At 43.6% G+C, this 14,673-nt stretch overlaps 1 protein-coding gene and 1 pseudogene across 1 annotated transcript; both read left to right on the forward strand.

Moving 5' to 3' along the window:
* The first annotated feature begins 2,893 nt into the window (after positions 1 to 2,893).
* On the forward strand, positions 2,894 to 3,682 carry LOC132583028 (activated RNA polymerase II transcriptional coactivator p15-like; annotated as a pseudogene).
* A 4,209-nt stretch (positions 3,683 to 7,891) lies between these two features.
* LOC132583029 (olfactory receptor 6E1-like) lies at positions 7,892 to 8,839 on the forward strand. The gene has a single exon (XM_060254695.1). The coding sequence runs from the start codon at positions 7,892 to 7,894 to the stop codon at positions 8,837 to 8,839; it is 948 nt and encodes a 315-aa protein (XP_060110678.1).
* The last annotated feature ends 5,834 nt before the right edge of the window (positions 8,840 to 14,673 follow it).

Here is a 14,673-nt window from a genome sequence, read left to right on the forward strand (position 1 = left end):
GCCAGATCCTTGCCGGTACCCTTTGCAGTGTTCTGCTGAATACTTGGCAATTGTTTCCCTCAAAGTTCTGCCCTAAACAACATCATCGCTGATGGATCTGATGGTATAGCTAATGGTCCTCTGTTCACTTTAAACAAAGATGCAAAATTCTGTTCTGTACAATATTACATCACCAATATTAACTAAGAGAATTCACAAGTAAAGGAACTTCAAATGGAGGATCTGGTGTGGACTCCTCTCCACTCCATCAAAATGCTCAAAAATGGAGTTGTTGACCATTATGTGTTAATGTCATTAAGCTGATTCTGACTTATGACAGCCCTATGAACTAATGACCTCCAAAAAGTCCTATCATTAAAACACGTTGGGTTCTGCAGACTGAGGGCCGTAGCTTCCTATTTAGTTAATCCATCTCACGGTGGGTTTTCCTCTTTCCCTATTGGCTTGAACCTTTCTGAGCATTTTTCACTTTTTCAGTGAATTTTGTCTACTCATGACATGATCAAAATACAATGAGTTTGATCATTTTAGCTTGTAGGGAGAACTCAGGCTTGATTTGATCGAATCATGATTAGTCATTATGTATCAGCTGTATAAGCAGGAGACTGCTTAACAAGATCAGCAAAATGACTCATTATAGTCCTTCTGAATGGCTTTTAGATGTATCAGGTTTGGATTTCAGTGTTACATACTTACATTTCACCCTGCATGTAAAGATTTTCATAACACCATTGACCAAGCCTTTTTCTTTTTATTTTGCATCCTTTATCAAAAGTCTGCCAGGTGAGGAGTCAGTACCTTGCATTTAACAAAGAAAGTTCTAATCCTTTAAAGTCTATGTTGAAATAAAATTGTGTTAGTCTTTAATGTGCCACTATTAAAAAGAGGGGGGGGGAGGAGGAACTCCAGAAGGCAGCCATATCAGTCTATTCCAACAAAAAAAAATAAGCATTTGTAGTCACAAGCTTCGATTTTAGCAGAAGTTGTCAAAGATGGAAGCCCGCTCCATCAGATGCCAATTGATGCAATACACAGTCTCCAGAAAAATAACAATGAATCTTTGAGCGTGATTTTAAAGCATGTCTATAAAGAATCTTTTAAAGAATCTTTTTAAAACATATTTTATTAAAATTTTCTACAGCAACAAATAAACTTCTTAGGGTAATCTCATGTTTTCATACATATAGCCATTAGTTAGAACATTCAGAGAGCTCTCTTTGTTCATAGATAAAAATATATACATCAAAAGTGGCATAACTATCCAATACTATATATTGTACATCTAGCAAAGTATTGTAGCGCTGTATCCTGTTCTTTTTGCGTCTTACGTTACTAATGCTTTAACACTTACCATAAATGTAACAATTTTACAATATCTGAGATTTTTTTCTTTGGCAAATAAGGTATTCTAATATAGGGTACCGTACAGTGAAAAATTCTGAGTTCTCTGCTTCCATAATAGGTCTGGTCAGGTCTGTTAATTTATCCATGATGTAGAGTTGCCAAATCTTTGAGTGCCATTGTGTAAGGGTAGGCACCGTGTTTTGTTTCCATTTGGCTGCAATCAAAAATTTGGTTGCAGACAGTAAGTAAGCTATTCTTTTAGCTTCCAAAGATGTAAGTTTCAAACAGTCTCTGCAATTCAATAGAATAACTTCCCGGAACTAAAGGTAAGTTAACATTAGTAATAACTCTTATTTTCTCTCTAACTTTCTGCCAATAACTATAGATTTTTGGGCACCACAGTCAGCAGTGCACATAGGTGCCAGCCTATTGACAATTCTTCCAGCACAGTGGTGAGACATCTCTGTTCACGTATGACAGTTGCCGAATCTTTTAAAAAATCTTTAAGTGTGTGTCTATAAAGTTGTTAAAAATAGTCAAAGGGACTTCAACAAGTTAGTGAAGCCTAACATTTAGGGAAAATCTAAATGCTTAAAGCTGTTAAATAACTAAACAAGCATGCACCACTAATTGGGTCAAAATGTTCTAGGTCTGTGGTCGCATCTTTGATCACAGCTAAACAACATTTTAATTAGATAATCACTGGGACAGAGAATATATCAGGTGAATGACCTTGGCTAGGTGGGCCATGTTGCGGCTGTTTACTTCTAGGGTGAAGGGGGTGAATTCATTGAGGGGGAGGATTGGCTAGACAAATATTTCAAATATAACTTTTCCTTCCTTCCTTCCTTCCTTCCTTCCTTCCTTCCTTCCTTCCTTCCTTCCTTCCTTCCTTCCTTCCTTCCTTCCTTCTTTTTTTTGGGGGGAGGAGATAATGTATGTGAAAAGTTTTAATAAAGGGAATATATGGTAGAGAGATAAATGATGATGATGATGATGAAGAAGATAGATAGATGATAGATAGATAGACAGAGAGAGAGAGAGGGAGAGAGAGAGAGATAGACAGACAGAGAAGCAAAGACCTAGGGCGTTTTCCCACAGAGCTTACCGCGGAGCGACGTCCCTCTTCACCGCGCAGCGTCTGCGCGGATTTCCCACCAACTGCTCCGCAGAACCAGGAAGAGCCGCGGCTTTTGCGTCGCTAACGTAAACTGGTTTTTAGCGGTTTACATTTGCGACGCAAAAGGCCCGGCACTTCCTGGTTCTGCGGAGCAGTTGGTGGGAAATCCGCGTAGACGCTGCGCGGTGAAGAGGGACGTCGCTCTGCGGTAAGCTCTGTGGGAAAACGCCCCTAGACTCTCAGGGCCACTGGACACATGGTAAGTGCAGGCAAAGCTTCCATTATGGTTTTCGAGCTAGCAAATGGTAGGTACATTTGTCAAGCTTTTCCAGAGGTATATTTAAAAATGCATCCTCTGAATAGAGAATGGAAGAGAAAGAGAGGAGAGGCAAGGTGGGGGAGAGAGCTGCACGCACGTCCAGTAAAACTATGCCTAAATCAAAATAACTTGTGTCTTTGAGCTCATCTGCCAGTGATACAGACAGTGAAGTTGAAAAAAAGGCAAAACAGGAAAAAAAGGCAGCCTCCCAAAAGTCTGCAAAGAAACAGAAGACCAGTGAAATCTCCAAAGGCACGGCTTCCTCCAAACAAAGTAGCAAAAAGATGAGAACATGTTTCAGATTGGTAAAATGAGATATGTGTGTCTGTAGGGTTGCCAGGTCTGTGTTGGAAAACACCTGGAGACTTTGGGGGTGGAGCCAGGAGAAGGTGGGGTTTGGGGTGGGGAGGGGCCTCAGCAGGATACTATGGGGAGGGACAGTGGCTCAGTGGCTTGGTAAGCAGAAGGTCCCAGGTTCAATCCCTGGCAGCTCCACTAAAAAAGGGTCCAGGCAAAGAGGTGTGAAAAACCTCCGCTTGAGACCCTGGAGAGCCGCTGCCAGTCTGAGTAGACAATACTGACTTTGATGGACTGAGGGTCTGATTCAGTAGAAGGCAGCTTCATGTGTTCATATGCCACAGAGTCCACCCTTCAAAGCAGCCATTTTCTCCAGGGGAGCCGATCTCTTCCAGCTGGAGATCAGTTGTAAAAGCATGAGATCTCCAGGCCTCACCTAGAGGTTGAAAACCCTAGGTGTGCATGATTTTAAAGGCAAAGTCCTAACGGATATTAGAAAATACTGGATTGATCAAGACAGTGAAACGAAAACCCGGCAGAAAAGGTATTTCCTAAACCCAGAGCAGTGGAAACAGTTGAAGGATCAGATTTCAATGCAGTAAAAAAAACTGTAAAAGGTAGAGCCATATCAGAACTCTACAGTTATAGGTTTAAGTAGTCTTTCTAAAGTGGCATTCATTTTCTAAACTTGTTTTCCAAGCTATTGTACTGTATATCTGTATTGCAAAAAAACAATTTGTAAGAGGAACGCTTTTTAAAATGTACATTAAATGTGTATTCTGAGTGAAGTTACGAAATGTGTATACTTTTATTAAAACAAGGGGCTATGTTCTCACATCGTGGTGTATTTTTTTTTTTAAAAAAAAAACCACGTTCAGTTAAGAAAAAAGATACATCCTGCATGTGACAAGAAGGGAAGAGCTCCTGTCAACCTTCTGCAGTTTTTAAGCTTGTCCATGTATAATATTCTGAAACATGTAGTGTGCTTTTCACACTACAAGTGGAGCCATAACCAGAGCAGGCTATTGCACAACTGCCAGCAATTGCCCGCCTCCCACTCCCTTGGATGAAATGACAAGGGCGGGGAGAACCTATTCAGATTCAGTGTGAGAATGCTGACCAATCCGGGAATGGCTGGCCAGCCAGGTCTGGCAGCAGCCACCATCTCTGTCCGTTCTGGTCCACTCAGTGCCTACTGTTGGCAGTTCTTTCAGTTCAACAGCATTAACATGATTTTGTAAATTGTTGTTGTCATCGTTGGAAGAAAGGATAGGCGCTTCACCTCTTAGGACAAGCGTTTATCATAATGCCCCTGTATAAATCGATGGTGCGGTCTCATCTGGAGTACTGTGTGCAGTTCTGGTCGCCGCACCACAAAAAGGATATTATAGCATTGGAGAAAGTCCAGAAAAGGGCAACTAGAATGATTAAAGGGCTGGAACACTTTCCCTATGAAGAAAGGTTGAAACGCTTGAGACTCTTTAGCTTGGAGAAACGTCGACTGCGGGGTGACATGATAGAGGTTTACAAGATAATGCATGGGATGGAGAAAGTAGAGAAAGAAGTCCTTTTCTCCCTTTCTCACAATACGAGAACTCGTGGGCATTTGATGAAATTGCTGAGCAGACAGGTTGAAACGGAAAAAAGGAAGTACTTCTTCACCCAAAGGGTGATTAACATGTGGAATTCACTGCCACAGGAGGTGGTGGCGGCCACAAGCATAGCCACCTTCAAGAGGGGTTTAGATAAAAATATGGAGCAGAGGTCCATCAGTGGCTATTAGCCACAGTGTGTGTGTGTGTGTATATATATATACATTTTTGCCACTGTGTGACACAGAGTGTTGGACTGGATGGGCCATTGGCCTGATCTAACATGGCTTCTCTTATGTTCTTAAGCATGCTCAAACATCAGAGGGGGAAACAGAGACAAAGTGACAGACAAGTCAGGACTTGCTACCCCTTTTTACTTTGATCAACTCTACTGCTGTTCCTTTGTCCTTGTACTGCTATTCTTAGAGAAGCTTCCTTCCTCCTGACCATCATCTCCCAGCAGTGGTTTCCTCAGTTTCCACCTCCCCCGCCCCCCACCAATGTTCTGGCAAACTTTCTAGCAAACTGGCAAGCTTTCCAGGAAACTTCATTATATAAGGGGGACTTAACTGGATCTTCCGGATTATCGTTTAAAACTCTACCAACTTACTCCGCGCAGGTTCTGTACTTTCATCTTGCTTCCCCTTCTGTGATCTTGGTTTGCACATTTCCTTTTATACAAAATTGCCAGCAAGCAATCTTGATGTGATTTAATGTCCTGTATGAACTTCTGCAGCCAGAATTCTGCAGAGAGTAAAGTATCGGCTTAAGAGCTGGGAGACCTTGCTTCACTTCCCCCATTCCACCATCAAACTTGTTGGGTAATGTTGGACCTTTCTCTTCCTAAATTGTCTCAAATAGTTTTTATGAGGATGAGGGGTAGAATGTCCTGTCCTGAGCTACCTAAAGGCGGGGGGGGGGGAGATAAAATGTATTAAATACTAGTAATAAAATTATGACACAATTCTGCGTGAGTGGTGTTTTACCGATGCATTGTTGCCCCTGGGCACATCAATACAACATAACACAGAAATCGTTATCTGTGGTAATATAAACGACATGGTTTGGGTTTCTGCAGTGTTTTTAAGGCACCCTGATATTAGGGGAAAGATGGATTGCAAATTAAATCTGGGACAAACTACTTATGATCGATCCTCCTCCGACATAAATCGCAGAAGTATTCCTTGTTCATCTGAGTTCAGGATGAGCACAATGCGGCACTAGAGTTGCCAAGTCCAATTCAAGAAATATTTGGAGACTTTGGGGATGGAGCCAGGAGACATTGGGGGTGGAGCCATGAGCAAAGTTGTGACTAGCATAATTGAACTCCAAAGGGAGTTCTGGCCATCACATTGAAAAGGACTGCACACCTTTTAAATGCCTTCCATCCACTGGAAATAATGAAGGATAGGGGCACCTTCTCTGGGGGCTCATAGAACCGGACCCCCTGGTCCAATCTTTTTGAAACTTGAAAGGTGCTTTGAAGGGAGGTACTGGATGCTATGCTGAAAATCTGGTGCCTCTATCTCAAAACAGCTCCCCCCCCCAAGAGCTCCAGATACACACAGATAAATTCTCCATTATACCCTATGGGAATTGGTCTCCATAGGGAATAATGGAGTGCCCAGCAGACATTTCCATCCCTATCCTCTCACTTTCTGATGATCCTGAAATGGGGGAAGGGTCTCTGAATCTGGGGATACCCTGCCCCCAATTGGGGATTAAGGAGAGACAAAGCACACACAGTTCATTCACTGAAACTGATCCTCCTCCTTAGCTGCGTATACAATTTCTTGGCAGCAAATTAATTAATAGCACAACAGGATTAACCGTTTTAACTTCCTGTTTCACTCCAGTGCTTTATCCCAGCAACAGCTTGCTTCATTCAGAAATCCACTCATCAGATTTACATCACTTCACCCTTGTGTCATTTGTAATGAAGTTTGAGAGTGAAGCAATTAATTTGCTGCCAAGAAATTATATACGCCGCTAAGGAGGATGATCAATTTCAGTGGATGAACGGCATGTGTTTATCTCGGAGTCCACACTTTTCCAAGGCTTGTTGCCTTAAATAATAAATTGGAGTAATTTCATATTCATGTTCAACTTGTCTTTATTGAGGAAACATAAATATTTTTGAAATAGCATTTTTTTTAGGCCACTTACACGCAGAGCCTTGTGCTTTTTCTCCTTACTTCACTTACCATTTGACTCTGTTGGTTGCCCAACTGGGGATTCGCAACCCTTCTTTATTTCAATGCAATTTTCATATTTTATCTATCGTAATGTTGAACTGTTGAATGTTTTGATGTTCACCACCTTGGGGACTTTATTCGCCTTAGAATTTTTTTAAAAAAATGAATAACTAAGAAAAAAAATAAACACACCTCTTTGAGACGATGGGTGTACAGGAGGAAACTGTTACCATTTTCTCACACAGCTTACCTCACAGTCACAATCCTGTTCCCTCAGCAGCATCCGGTCGGATTTCCCAGCATCTGCGCCGGAGTTACAGGAAGTGCCGTGGCTTTTGCGTAGCAAACATAAACCGCTAAAACCCAGTTTACGTTTGCTACGCGGAAGCTGCGGCACTTCCTGTAACTCCGGTGCAGATGGTGGGAAATCCACCGGATGCTGCGGAGTGAACAGGATTGTGACTGTGAGGTAAGCTGTTTGCGAAAACGGTATGTAATCATTTATTAAAGTTTGTCAACTTGTTGAACAACTGATACTGCCAGCCTCCCCCCCACCCCGGCCATGCACACACATCTCTCTACTGAATTTGTGGTATTTTTTGAACAATTAATTTCACTGGGAATTTCCTCATGAGTCAAAATGGGAATACACTAAATATTACAGCAGTCCCTTGAAAAAAAAAAAAGAGAGTGAAGACATACAGTATATCATGTCTAATGAACAGCCTGAACATTCCCCCCTCCCCCTTATCTTTGAATTCCCTTTCCCTCTTCTGTTTCTTCCTTCTTTCGTTTAAACCTGTATGGAACCCAATACAGTTATTTAGCTGTAATGGTCCTCTGAACCATTTTCAAATGGTTTACTTCATGGTGGCTTTCATCTCAGTGTTTTGCATAGAACCTCACTGAATACCCTACAATTTTACATTATAACAGCTGGATGAAATTCTGGAATGTTGAACTCAGAAGGAATAGCGCTTAAAGAGATATTTCCCAGCAGTTGTCTCAAAGGTGAACAGCCAGTATGGAGAACGAGACCGCATTTGTATCTGAGTTTATCCTTGTGGGCTTCACCAACATCCGATGGCTGCAGATCCTCCTTTTCCCGCTATTTTTTATCACATACCTCTTGACCTTGGTGGGGAACATCGTCATAATCTCCATAACCTTGCTTGACCATCGCCTCCAGACGCCCATGTATTTTTTCCTCAGAAACTTCTCCCTTGTGGAAATTGCTTTCACCTCTTCATCTATCCCAAAAGTTTTGTTCAACCTGGCTTCTGGCACCAACACAATTTCTGTGGCTGGCTGCTTTGCACAATCCTTTTTCTATTTCATTGTGGGCACCACCGAATTCTTCCTCTTGGCTACAATGTCCTATGACCGGTACGTTGCCATCTGTAACCCCCTTCGCTACACGATGATCATGAACAGTCGATTCTGCACTCAGTTGGTGCTGGGTTCTTGGATCTTCAGTTTTTTGTACCTCATAGTCCCTCTTGTGTTGTGGTTTCATTTGCCCTTCTGTGGTCCGAATGTCATCAATCACTTTTTCTGTGACTTCTTACCACTAATTAAACTGGCTTGCACAAACACCCAGTCCCTAGAAATGCTGGATTTTTTCTTGGCCACATTTAGTGTCTTGGGAACCTTAACTGTTACCATCATTTCCTATGTTAAAATTATTTCAAGCATCATGCACATCCCATCCTCAGCAGGAAAGCAAAAAGCCTTCTCCACTTGTGCTTCCCACATCACTGTAGTCTTCATCACCTACGGGAGCTGCATTTTCATGTATGTCAAGCCAGCAAAGAATGGGAGTTTGGACCTCAGCAAGATGGTGGGTGTTCTCAATAATGTTGTGTCTCCTTTGCTGAACCCATTCATCTATAGCCTGAGGAACAAGCAAGTCAAGGAAGCCTTGAAAGATGCATTTGAGCAGAGAAGAATGTTTTGTAGAATCTACAAGTGATCGTGGTTTCTGACAGAGCTATGGCCAGATCTGTTTTCCTTCTTTCTAGTACTCTTTGTAGTGTTCTGCTGAGCAGTTGACAATGGTTTCACTCAAAGTTTTGCCCAAAGCAACATCATTGCTGCTGAATCTTCTAATTGTATAACTCAAGAACCTTCATCCACTTTAATCAATGGAGCAATATTCTTTCCTGTGGGAGGTCACAGGACCAACATTCACTCAGAAAAGCAGGAGACTGTATCAATTATCATGTTAACTAGTTCAGCAAAACCAGCAAAATGGTCCATTATTGTCCTTCTGCGTGGGATCTAGATGTGTATGGTTTGGATTTCAGCTTTACATAATTAAATTTCACCCTCTATTTACTGCTTTTCATGACCCTATTGTCAAGCTTTTATTTATTTAGTCATGCTTGCTTTATCAAAATTTTGCCTGGTAAGGAGTTAGTACCTTGCATTTGATAAAGTAGGTTCTAGTCCATGATCGTCTATGTTGGAATAGAAGCATGTTCACATCTTTGGTTCCTCTAATTTAGTATTGCTTGCCCTGCAGTGGCAGAGAAAGGTGTCTCCTAACATCTGTTTTCTGAATTCCTTGAGCTGGAGAAGCCAGAGGCTAAATCTTGCAAAGCATACACTCCAACATCCCTATCAAATCAGCTTCTATGGAGAAGAAATAGCCATAGAGACTTCTCACTGTGTTAGTGATTCTCCATCTGTCTGGCTTGTACCACTTCAGACTACAGGTAGGATGTCACAGAGCTGACAGCTTTTCCATGTAATTCTCTGCAAACGAAAATCCAGATGTAAAGGAGAAGACTTCTAGACTAATACACTCTTTCTGGGCATGGATATTCCCCTTTGCAGAATATGACCCTCCAGCAGAAAAGCTCATGTACAGGTTGACTACCTAAACCCACTCCTAGTTCACCAGACATTGCATTGTGTATAGATGGCAATTTGTGTGCTTTGGGGGAAGTTGGGAGTGAGGGCTCCAACAATTTTATGAGACCTAGTTTGGTATAGTGGTTAAGTGTGTGGACTCTTATTTGGGAGATTCCCCACTCCTCCACTTGCAGCTGCTGGCCTTGGGTCAGCCATAGCTTTCATTGATCTGTCCTTGAAAGGGTAGCTTTTATAAGAGCTCTCAGTCCTTCCTACCTTATAGGGTGTCTGTTGTGGGGGAGGAAGGCAAAGGAGATTGTAAGTTGCTCTGATACTCTGAGATTCAGAGTGGATGGTGGGGTGTAAATCCAATGTCTTCTTCTTCTTCTTCCTGCTACCTTCCCAGTTCAGTTCTTTTCTAGAATGACCTGTATACCTCTAGAGCAAGCTGACAATAGAATTGTGGTGGCCATGAGTTTAGATGGCTTTAAAAGGGGAGGCTACTAACCTCCACATACAGAATCAATCAGCCTCTTAAAACCAGTGCTAGAAAGTAACATCAGTGGAGGTCTAGGCCTCTGTTTCATTCTGTTGTCCCTTCAGGATGAATGGTTGATAGTGAATTATACAGTGGTTGACTGTATGTATCCCAGGTTTGATCCAGCAGGCCTCTTCTTATACTCTTAAGTTGTTCATCTATATATGTGAACCACGCTGAGCCCAGCTGTCAGTAAGGGTGGTCAAAATTAAATTAATTTAATAAGTATACAAAAAATAATGTAGATATTCTTGCAGTAACACAGAATGTAGTGATCAGGGATGGGCATGAATCAGCTCATGAAGTAAAGTTTGTGACAAATTTTGTCTAGTTTGTTGTTCATGAACTGAAGTTCATGGCAGATCTACAGTCATGAATTTTCCATGAGCTTAAAAGATGTTCGTGGGGAGTTTGTAGTGGTTCATGAATGGCTAATTTTCCAGACAGACTGTATCTGCTCAAGCAAAGTGTTTACCAGGGCTTTTTTTTTTAGCAGGAACACACAGGACTGCATCGGGCGGGGGGCGGGGGCTAATATGCAAATGAGTCCCTGCTGGGCTTTTTCTTTAAAAAAAACACCTGGTGTTTTTTTTCTCGCATTTATATCCTGCCCTCCCCGCCGAAGCAGGCTCAGGGCGGCTAACAACAATCAAACCCAAACCAATAAAACAGTAAGCAAACAATTAAAATTAGCAATCATCACCGATTAAACAATTTAAAACAGTTTAAAACCAAATTTCCAAGCAAGAGGGGGTGCAGAATTCTCCAGCCTTGAAATCACCAATAAGGGTTTTCCAAAGTTTAGTAGGCACTGCTGACTTCCAATAATAGAGTTTCTATTCTACTCTATGGGATCAGAATGCTATATATATATCCACAGCTCAGCTCCACACCCTTTCCTTTGTTGGGTGCCGGCAGTTAGACAGAGAGGCAGGGAACTTCTCAAAAGCCTAGCACAGCTCCAAGTTGGCCATATAGGTGCAGAGCATGTTGGTGGTGTCCTGGTAGGGCTTCAGGACACGCACAGTTTGGGAGAGGGTCAATCACTGGATCTTATGTTGAGCTCCGCATTCTCAGACAGGATCATGGTGGAGGAAATGACATCCTATATGATGCTGTTCTGCTCCACCAAATATGCAATCATGGTGTTCAAGTAGGTGGGTAAGTCTGGACGTGCTGGTGTTCTGTCTCATCTCCCTCCCCTTGCATCTCATACAGCAGATGGGAAGATTTGATGCTGCACAAGAAGTGGGTGCCAGGAACCAACAGGACTTGAGCAAGGTCTAGTGGCCTTGAGAGTGCTCCGCAACCCTAAAGCATTCTTAATCACCAGGTAAAGCATGTGTACCAGGCAGACAATTTCCTGGAGGAGCACAGCCCTCATCACTGCCAATGTGTTGACTCTGGTGTCTGTGACCACGTAGCCTTGGACGATCTTACCACCATCCACCCACTCTCTCAGCCTACTCAGTATCATGGAAGCAATGTTTTGTGCCTTGTGGTCCGAATCCATGGAGTAGAACCACTTTGTAGTCCGGTGGCAGGACTGCACCCTACTGGGGCCTGGGTCATGTCCGACCTGCAGAAAGAGGACCTCTGGTTGCCACCAGTGGGTGGCGAGTGAGAGGTAGCCATGGTGCTGGGTGCTCTAGAGGTCTGCTGTGAAGTGCATGGTTCTGCCTTCTGCTTTGGAGAGCCAAGCCTTGACCATTAGCACTGTGAAGTAGTGCATGGTGGGCAAGACTTATTGGCCCAATGGTCCACCACAAGGGGAGAGTGTACCAGGGAGCCAGGTGTTGCAAGCAGCTGGCATCCTCCATGGGGAAGAGAGTTTGGCTAATGAGGTGAGTGACTGCTTCCTAGGCCTTCCTAGGCCTTCCCCATAGCCCTTTCTGTTGGTGTCCCTGGGGGAATGACCTCTTGGATGGTGGCCTGACTTGATGCCCCACCCATAGCATCCCAAGTTCAAGGGGCCTTTCTTGGAGGGGCCGCTGCTTCCTCTCCACTTCTCCCTGCTGAGAGGGAGTGGGCCTCTTCTTCCTCCCACTGGCTTCCCCTTTTTCCTCCAGCGGCAACATAGTTGGGTGAACCCTGTGCATGTACCTGTGGAAGATGGAGGAGGATGAGTGTTGGACTATGTGCCACACTGGACATGGGTGTAGCACACCTGACAATCTGCCACACAGGGAGTCACTGGGGAAAGTGGAGAAATTTTTCCAAATAATGGGCTAGAAATGGAGCCTCTGGTGTCTGGGCTATGCTAATAATGATTTTGCCTCTTTGGAGAGCCCAGGAACAGATATGGGGAAGGAGTCTCTGAGACCCTTGGTGATTCCCTGCTACGGCCAGGCTTCTTTGGGCTGGCAGATGTGTTTGGTACCCACAAGCATAGCCTATGGTAATATGGTATGCAGTCTCCTCTCCTGCCCACACCCCATCAGTGTCTAGAGTGACTAGGTGTTCTCCCACCTGGGAGACATTCTCACCTCCTTGCCTTTTGGGGTGCAGGCACACATTCTGACTGAAAGATTTGGCATAGCCATCAAGGGCAAACTTCTGACTTAGGGGCTGAACAGGAAAGCATTCCGAGCATCTGAATCCATGGAGCAGAACCACTTTGTAGCCCAGTGGCAGGACTTTACCCTCCTGGGTACCCTGTCTACATTTACTGCCACCTCCTTGCCCAGTGTGTGTCTGAAGGCAGGTGAGTGCCACAGATCCCAAGTATCCTTCATCCAAGACCCCGCAGAGTTTTCTATGTTCCTCCAGGAGTACCATCACCCTCTCTGTCACTTGAAACAAAACTTAAAAGATTTCTATAGTCCAAGCAAAAACTAGAAGGTGTTCTCCTGGAGCCCTAGGCAGGTTCCTTGTACTGTGTGATGCTGAAGGAGAATTCTGGGGGCACCTTCTTTGGGGGGGGGGGGAATGTAACTAGAACCCTGTAGATCCAATCTTCCCCAAAGTTGGAAGGCTGGTAGAAGAGAGTCAGATGGAGATGTCCTGCTAGTTTGGTTACTCTTGCACATCAGGGATCCATTCTAATGCACCAGAAACCTCACAATCTGACCAGTTCATTTGGCATCTAATGACGGTTCATTGTCCTTGAATCGGGCATGCCATGAACAACTGATATGAACCAGAGTTGCTGATTACTTGGTGTATGGGTTCTTATTTTGTAAGAGTTTCTACGTATAGCTTCTCCTTTCTCCTGAACCCAAGTGAGACCTGAATGCAGAACTCCAAAGGACTACTAGAAGGTCCAGGTTAGTCCAGTCTCATCCAGTCTTTGTAACTAAGTGGTGTCAACCCTTGTTAACACTTGTGTGGGAGACCTCAAAGCACATCCAGGATTACTATGGAGATACTGGCAATGGAATCCCACAAGTGAATGACTCTTGCTTTGAAAAACCTGCGGGGTTGCCATAAGTTGGCTGCAAATTGACAGCACTTCACACATACACAGGATTGTTCATTATAGTGAGATTTTTATGATCTTAGGTGTAAGGGTCTTTCAGGTAGCACTTCTTAGGACTGGCCTACAGAACTCCCATATGGCTTTATAAGAACATAGGCGTATGACATTGCTAGCTGTACTTCATGTATCGTGTCCTGTATGCTATGTATATCATCTTGAGTTGCTGGGAGAAAGTTGCTATATAAATGACATCTAAATAAATGGAATGCAACAGTGTTCTACTCAGCAAGTGTGTTTGCTTTCCTCCCCCCTTTTAATTGCAGTTGGTTTGAACGGAGCAAATATTTCCACCTTCCAATTCCTCACCTTCTTACCAAAGCCTTTGGGGAATGATTCGGTGGCCACTTTCTCACCAGCAGCAGAAACCTCCTTTCCCACTTTTCCATCCCTGAAACTGGCTGCTTCCAAAGCTCCTCCCAGCCTAATCCCCTTATGGAAAGGCCTCTTCCCCTATCCAGGGGTGGCCAACGGTAGCTCACCAGATGTTTTTTGCCTACAACGTTCATCAGCCCCAGCCATTAGCCATGCTGGCTGGGGCTGATGGGAGTTGTAGGCAAAAAACATCTGGAGAGCTACCGTTGGCCACCTCTGCCTATGCAATATAATGAACAGGAAACTAAGTGTTGAGCGTTAGCTGAGGAGCTGCTAGGACTCCTGGACCACTGCTTCACTGAGGCAGCAAAGTTTACCTCCATGTTGCTAGAAAATGTGCGGTCATTTTTGGTGTCAGCTGCTAGATACCAATTTGCTCATCGAAAATTTTCAGCCATATCAAGGTACAGTAAGCCAAGGGCATTTTATTTCTTTGTCATTTCATCACTCTGGATGGGACTGTAAGACCTACCGGCACACTGTGATATTGTACTCTTCTAATTTATTTACAACATTTTTCAGTGTCCTTTCTCCACACTGAGGTCTGCCAGGGGCCGTGAGC

This window comes from Heteronotia binoei, chromosome 15, assembly GCF_032191835.1.
Source record: "Heteronotia binoei isolate CCM8104 ecotype False Entrance Well chromosome 15, APGP_CSIRO_Hbin_v1, whole genome shotgun sequence".
Lineage (NCBI taxonomy): Eukaryota > Metazoa > Chordata > Lepidosauria > Squamata > Gekkonidae > Heteronotia > Heteronotia binoei.